Below are 8,339 nucleotides of genomic sequence, written 5' to 3'. Positions count from 1 at the left end.
TATATAGATCTTTCACATAATTAGTTCATTTAAAAATTCAAATTCTGTCATCATTTAGACACTGTCATGATGTTCACAACCTGTATGACTTACTTTCTACTGTGGAAAACAAAAATAGATATTTAAAAAAATGACTTTCAGAGAATGCCAACTTAAATTTTGGTCTGTTCCTCACATGAGTCATATTTTATGATACTTTATGGAGCTCTTTTATTATTTTGGAGCTTGGCAGCTCCAGTTCTCATTTACTCTAAATCTATTGAAAGGAGTGGTCAGAAATTCATCAAAAAGACAAATATTTTATTAAAGAAAGTCATACAGGGTTGGAAAAACAAATGATAGAAGTCAGTAAATTATGGCATTAGTGTAATTTTTTTAGACAAAACCATTTAAAGAATAAATTAGAACTGGTGTTTGTCGATATCCATTGATCTTTTTACAGAACATGTCTCATAAATGGCAACTTACACTCGATGGTTTGGAATGATCTTGAAGCCGTCTCTGAACCATGTGACCTGAGGGCGAGGGTAACTGGTCACAGCGGGAGGATTCAAGACAGCAGCCCTTGCCTGAGAGACCGTTTTTCTCTGTTCCAGTTCAGCAAAGTTATCCATGTCTAAGAGAGAGAAAGAAATAGACAAAGAGAGAAAGAGATGGAGAGGTAGTTGGGAGGTGCAATTTAGTCAAAAGAAAAAAAACATGCACATTTAACATCTCAGAATTCTGTTGCTCTGTTGGTGACATCAAAATTTAAAAGAATGAAATGCCATGAAATCACTCTGAGACAGAAGCTCTCAAAATAAATTTTCAACCTCTTTAAAGTAGATCCAAAATAAACTGAATGAAAAAGAACCCAGTTCTCATTGCATTCACATTGTAACTGGACTTGAAAGTGAATTTTTGGATCAACGTTAGTTAGAATCTCATTATTACTATGACTATAATTATTTTTATATGACAACAATGTATATATATATATATATATATATATATATGAAGAGTTCATTTGCAAAAACCTATAACTACATTTTTTTATTTTTTTATTGCGCATTCCAAGTAATATCAATCAAACTGTAGTTCGGTTGGTTTGAGTAAGTAATCATAACTTAAACAAATACAGGTAATTTACAAAATTAAAGTTCATTGAAAGTATGTTTTTTTTTACATATTAAACGTTTGTTTTATAGCAAAAGCAGATAACTCCAACAGTAGTTTTTTGGCAAATGCAGATAACTCCACATTTCATGTTTTAGAGTTTAAAAAACACTCATTTAATCTTTGTAATCTCCTCAGATGATATAAAGTGGCGTTTATCGGTTTTTGCAAATGAACTCTTCATATATATATATATATATATTATATATACTGTTCATTATATATACATACATACAATTAGTATTATTATTAAATTAAAAAACAATATTGAAAATAATATTAATAATAATAATAATAATAATAGATGTGAATTAGTAGTATTAATAATTAATAATAATATTTGTAATACTGTTTTTTTCTCAGGTAAGATACATTATTATTATTATTAATATTATTTTTATTATTATGTGCCAACTGTGGAAATACAGTGAACCTGCAGCACTTCGCTTTCATTGTATTAGTATAACAAACTTAAGCTTGTGCAGTATAAAGATTTCTTCAGTCAAAAAAACTTCTAAGACACTCCAACATTCCTTAACCATGGTAAAATCACTGTACCACATGGCTTTTTGTGGCTTTTGCTGTAATATACTTGTATATGTGTCCCATACACCTGGCTTATTTCAAACAGCAAATAAAGTGTACTGGAGTGACACCTTATTTAGAATTTACTGGAGTGTTTCCTGAATGTCACTTTTAGTTCATCCACAGGGACTCCTGTGCTACATACATATGTGTGTGTGCTCTAGGTGAGTGTGGTGATGTGTGAAATCCATTTGTGCTTCAGCCTCCCGGACTCCCTTTCGAACAGCATACACATGTACTTACAAGCCACGCGAACATCAGCTCTTGTCTGGATCAGCGCTCCCATCCTGTTCCTCACCACGCACTGATATACACCTGCATCCTCACGCTTTAACGACGCAATCGTGTACCTGGAAGAGAGAAAGAGATCTGGGATTTACATAGTGCTTACTTGATGTTCTTGCTGTGCAGTACACAGTATATTGCATACTACGTTTTTTTGAGTGAGAAACAGAGCGCATTATGCAATGATAAATGTTTCAAACAGTAGTGTACTACATTGTTGTCTCCTCATAACCTCACTGTATGTTTAATTCAGTGAGTCACTTCCAGTTATTAAGTTTCTTTAATCCACTGATGCATTGACTGCTGGCAGTTTGATCCAATAATGTGCCAAGGAGGAAATATAAAAAAAAAAATTGGGGTGATATTACGTGCAGTTCATTCATCACACTGTAATTAAAAGGTCAAATCAAGTGCATTGCATTGTGGGAAAAAGTATACCAACCACACAGTATTCTCTTCTTTTGCATACCGTTCACCACACTATAGTATAAACCGCAGAAATAGTATGAGTAGTAGGGTACGTTGCTATTTTGAACACTACTCAAGACTTGGCACTTGTATATCACAGTCAAATATGTGTTATCTGTACAACATGATTTCCTCAACCTGTACAATAAACAGTTCAATTAAACAGACAAGAAGTTTGAAAGTGGACGCTAACAAGTGCTTGGATTTATGAGCAGATGGATGCGAGTGTGTGCTGTTTAACAAGAAAGATTACAAGCCCACAGGGTCAGAGCTGCTCAAATCTGTGTTGATTCAGTTTTAACAGATGACGGTGTTTAACGCAGAACTGATGGTTCACATGGACTGAATGTGGAATCAGCTGCACTGATAAAAAACTCAACACTCTGTCGGTTTTACAGATATCTCAAACGTAAGTTAAAGATTCAGAAGAACACTGAAAAAAATTAAATTTCAATGCTACTGTCAAGATGAGATAGAAACAGAAGAAAGATCAAGAATTAGTATTTTTAATAGTATTTTTCAGTTGTTGTTTTTTTATTCGTTTTAGTTGAATTTTTAGTTAGTTTGTTGGTGGCACTTTGTTTTATAGTCCTGTTCCACATGTGCATACTATGTACTTGCTATAGTAATTACAATAACTGGGTAATATCTAGGTACAAACCCTGAACCTACCCCTAAACCTAACCCTAACCCATGCAGTTACCTGATATTAATAAGTACTTTCATAGGTAAGTACACTGTAAGTACAAGTAAGTGCACATACTGTAAAATAAAGTGCAACCAGTTTGTTATATGTTTTTGTCATGTGCATTAGTTTTTGTTTCTCTTAAATATTAATATTTAGTTTCAATTTATTTTTTATTTCAGTTTTTTTTTTTTTTTTTTGGTACATTCTTTTTTTTTTCATTTAATACATATATTTTATTTTATTTTATTTCAGCTTTGTTTTCATTTCAATTAACAAAAATGGTTTTAATAGTATTAGTTTTAGTCGATAATTATGATAACCCTGTTTAGAACAACATGAGGCAATTATTACTGTTTTCATTGCAACATTTCAGCCAAACAATTGATGGTAGCTGGCCACTGACTTCCATAGTATGGAAAAAAATACTACGGAAGTCAATGGCTACCATCAAATGTTTGGTTTTACACATTCTCCAAAATATCTTCTTTTGTGTTCAGCATTAAAAAGAAATTCATACAGGTTCATAGGGATGAGTAAATGATGACCAAATTTTCTTTTTTGGGTGAACTATCCCTTTAAAGTCAATTTTTTTAGCTTTAAAAAAAAAAAAAATGAAAATAGACCTCATCTTGTAACACTGTTCTTATTATACACCATTTCTTATCTTATTATACACAACTCAGAGGTCACTGTAATAATAATGTCTCCGAAATACGAGGGGTCAAAGATGGATGACCAGACGTGAGGAAAAGGCCAAAGAAGGGAGCAGGACAAATGAGATCCCAAAGGACACAGCACTGTCTATATTATTTTTTTATACTGTAGCACCATTTTGTGCAGTACAATCTTCAACACAGAATCCAATGACCTCGTTACATGGGTGCAATATAAGATAATGGTTACTTAAACCAAAATAGTGCAACAAACTACTTTAAAAATCCCATGGAATCAAAATTTGGGATTTGTGGATTGGGGATGTTATGTTTTGCTGTTTTATGCAGCCTTTATGATCTGGAACATCTTGCCAAAGATCGCATACTAAAGCCCATATTAGTGTTATTCATGATCTTGCCTCAGAGGGACTGTCCCTGTTGCATTGTTTTTGATAAGACATGGAAACAACTCAATCAAATCAATGAAATATTTATGTCTAAGCGTGCAGACAGCAAAGCGTATGTGTTAATTATTACCTGTACTCTGGTGTGTATTTAGTGATGTCTGTGCTGTTTCTCATCCATTTGAACTCCAGCGGCCAGCTGCCCTCAGCCAGACAGGTGAGCACGAGTCTGTTCCCCTCCAGGTGTGTCTGTGCACCCCCTGCCTCGGTTTTAAAGTACGGAGCGATGTCTGTAACGACAACATCAATAACAGAATGAAAACCCATGCTTAATTTTGATATAATTAACAGTTAAACTAATCTAAAATTGCAAAGATAGCTAATTATGATGCATGAATGAAAGCACACTCTGAGTGTAAGAATAAAGTGCTGAGCATGATATTTCAAATAGTCCAGTCTCACCATAGTGGCCAAATACTACTGTGATTAATGACCAACATATCACCCAGGCTGATTCATCAGTAAATATTTGGCCATTTCGAGACAGGAAAAAATATATCTATGAAATTTATGAAATACATCACCACATGTTGTTCAGGAGGGTTTCAAGAAAAATCCTCCTCACTCATCCAAAAACTCTAGCATATTCAGTTGTCAGACATGACTGGAACTTCAAACGGGACTGGCTTCTATGGTCAGAGGAAACAAAAAAAAAAAAATAGAGCTTTTTGGCAGCAAACCCACCAGATGGGTTTGGTGCAAGAGGGATAAAAAGTACCCCATGCCCACAGTTAAATATACTGCTGGATCTTTAATGTTGTGGGCCTATTTTTCTGCCAGAGGTCCTGGACATCTTGTTCAGATACATGGCATCATGGATTCCATCAAATACCAACAGATAAAAACATAGGAGCCTCATAAAAATGCTAATTTTAGAAGAAAATTTCAGATGGCACTTAGAGGCTTTTGTATCTGAACTCTTCAAATCTAAACCTGACTGACTCTGCTAGAAATCTTATAATGGGCCGTGGTTGAATCTTCCATCAGGACAACGATCCAAAAAAACCCCATCAAAATCAACACAAAAATGTGTCTCTGAGCACAAAATGAAGCTTCTGCAAAGCCATCCCAGTTCCCTGACTTGAACTCTATAGAAAAAGAGTGGGGTGAACTGAAGAGAAGAAGCACCAACATGAAGCTGGGAATCTGAAGGATCTGGAGAGATTACACAAAGGCCAAATTCCCTTAATCATCCATCACAAGGAGTAAAAACCAAAGAATATAGTTCTGATGTGCAGAACAAAATTGTTGAGCTTCACAAAAAAGAAAGTGGCTTTAAGAAAAGAGCTAAAGCATTGACAATCTGCATTTCCACAATAAGAGCAATAATAAAGGAGTTCCAATCAACTAAAGATATTACAAATCTGCCTGGAAGTGGACGTGTGTCTATATTGTAATAATGCATGGTATGAGGTTGAGGAGCTTGAGTGGCCAAAGACTCTCCAAGGATCACAGCTGGAGAACTGCAGATAAATCTTATAATGGGCCGTGGTTGAATCTTCCATCAGGACAACGATCCAAAAAAACCCCATCAAAATCAACACAAAAATGTGTCTCTGAGCACAAAATGAAGCTTCTGCAAAGCCATCCCAGTTCCCTGACTTGAACTCTATAGAAAAAGAGTGGGGTGAACTGAAGAGAAGAAGCACCAACATGAAGCTGGGAATCTGAAGGATCTGGAGAGATTCTGTATGAAGGAATGGTCTCTGATCTCTTGTCAAGTGCTCTCCAAACTCATCAGGCATTACAGGAGAAAACTCAGAGCTGTTATATTGGGAAAAGGACATTGCAATAACTGGGTGCCAATAATTGTGGCCAACATGAAATAGAGAAAAAAACGTTAATTTCATAATGAGATTCTCCCCCCCACTTTCCATTGTTTTACTTCAATGATAGGTTAGAATTTTGTACATTTTTTAATGAAAGATCAAAAGTATAAACTATGCAGATTTATTTTCACAGCCACCTTTGCTCATATTTACCAAGGGCGCCAATATTAATGAAGGGCACTGTATACACACACAAATTAGATTTTTCTATTGTTTTTTAAAAGTGCATTCAGTTCATCAAAAATATAGTAAAACATACAGTAAAAACAGCAATATTGTGAAATATTATTACAGATTAAAATAACTGTTTAATATCTTAATATATTTTAAAATGTAATTTATTCTTGTGATGCAACGCTGATTTGATTTTTTAATTGATTTTGCTGATTTGATTGATTTTTTCTATTTCCAATCCTTCAGAAATCATTCTGATATGCTGATTTACTACTCAATAAATATTTCTTATGATTTTTAATGTTGAAAACCATAAACAACTGTGCTGCTTAATATTTTTTGAGGAAACCATAAAACATTAAAAAATATATTAGATCTTTTTTTGTAACTATGTAAAATGCTTTACTGTCACTTTTGATCAATTTAATGCCTCCTTGCTGAATAAAAGTATATATTTCTCCACCAAAAAATCTTACTAACCCCAAAATTGTGAACCATATATAAAGTCAGATGCTCAAATGAAAAAGAATCGAAGGAAGAGGAAACAAAGCTTTCATAGCGACTTTGTGCTGTTACACTTTTCAAGGATCAACCAACAGTCCTTGGGCTATAGCAAAAAACATTTAGGCCATAATAAATATGGAATATAATTCTGAGAAAATCTGCAAATACACACTTACGCCCCTAGACACCCAGTTAATGTGAAAGGAACGACTCATATTTGTCAAAAAAAAAAAGTCACCTTCATGTCAGTATTGCACAGTTATTTCACACTATATGAATATTGTAAGTTATAAAGATACAAACATTCCATGTGGTCTTTGGTCATATTAAACTGATTGTACATTCACAAGACATACATTCACTGTAAGCTCTGTTACATAAAGCAGTGGTCATTTTAGAATGCTTTTCAAGAAGCAGCAAAAGAGCATTACTGACGTGAAGCGCACACAAAAATCAACTTACAATTGATTCCAACAGATTTTGATGATAGCATTTAACAACATTGACTCCAGCATGTGGCTAAGCTAACAATGTGATACTTGAGTAAAACATTCAATAGTTTTATATAATATTTGATCTTAAATTTGAAAACTATTTATAAATTCTGGAAAATATCAGTAAAAGATTTCCATTTATGATTTTAACATGACGGTTAATAACCAATAAATAGCTCATATTATAAGTCCATACTACTTTGTTAAGAAAAAAAAAACATTGAAAATTCAGCTAATACAATTTTGTTGCAAAATGTAAAATATAATATCACAAAGCTCAATATATAAAGTTGGGTATATACTGTATATTTATACATACAGTATACTAACGTAAAGCAATGTATACTGTACAGCAAATATCAACTGCTTGATTGTTTATATTGTCACAAAATGTCAACTATATTAACGCCCAGCTTTATATAAAGTTGGACATACAGTAAAAGTATACTGACGTATAGTATATAGCAAATCTCAACTGCTTAATTATTAAGTCTTTGCAAAATGTAAACTATATTTAAAAATATTTAAAATGATTTACTCCACTACATCCACAATTGATGTATTTATTCACAGCTCATCGGAATGTGTCCTGGAAATGCTTTGTATGTTATATATGTATACAGTACATGCTGCCTTAGGATTTAGGCAAAAGAAGGTATCTCAGAAAGCAGCTAGATGTTGCTCATACAATCTCAGCTGGATAAAATGACTTCAGTCAGTTCTTGTGAAGCTAAAGGCCAATGCCTCAGTGGCTCCCATCACACTTGTTAGTAAATTACTCAACATTTAGCAAACGCTTTCATCCAAAAAAAGACTAATTGCAGAAACAGCCCTCCTGGAGCCACTAAGAGCTTTGCTTAAATGCACAAAGACGACAGAATATAAATGTGAAATATTAACAAGATTTTTACATTTAAAAAACTGTGAGTGATGTTTGCCCATGCAAAACTAGCAGCCATTCATGTCCATAAAGTTACACTTTAAATTTAATATTTTAATGTGTAACGATATGGACATGAATGGCTGCAAGTTTTGCATGG

General features: G+C 33.6%; 1 protein-coding gene across 1 annotated transcript in view; it reads right to left on the bottom strand.

Annotated features, from left to right (window-relative positions):
* LOC107665954 (protein sidekick-1-like) overlaps positions 1-8,339 on the bottom strand; it is a 211,610-nt gene that overhangs the window by 128,169 nt on the left and 75,102 nt on the right. Inside the window, exons 2-4 of the mRNA XM_016457025.1 lie at positions 4,372-4,528; positions 1,984-2,090; positions 469-616 (exon numbers count right to left, since the gene is read on the bottom strand). Of these exons, the coding sequence (XP_016312511.1) occupies positions 469-616; positions 1,984-2,090; positions 4,372-4,528 (412 nt within the window). The remainder of the gene's footprint in view (positions 1-468; positions 617-1,983; positions 2,091-4,371; positions 4,529-8,339) is intronic.

Source organism: Sinocyclocheilus anshuiensis, unplaced genomic scaffold, assembly GCF_001515605.1.
Source record: "Sinocyclocheilus anshuiensis isolate Anshui unplaced genomic scaffold, SAMN03320099.WGS_v1.1 scaffold775, whole genome shotgun sequence".
Classification (NCBI taxonomy): Eukaryota; Metazoa; Chordata; class Actinopteri; order Cypriniformes; family Cyprinidae; genus Sinocyclocheilus; species Sinocyclocheilus anshuiensis.
This window is presented reverse-complemented; position numbering and strand designations above follow the sequence as displayed.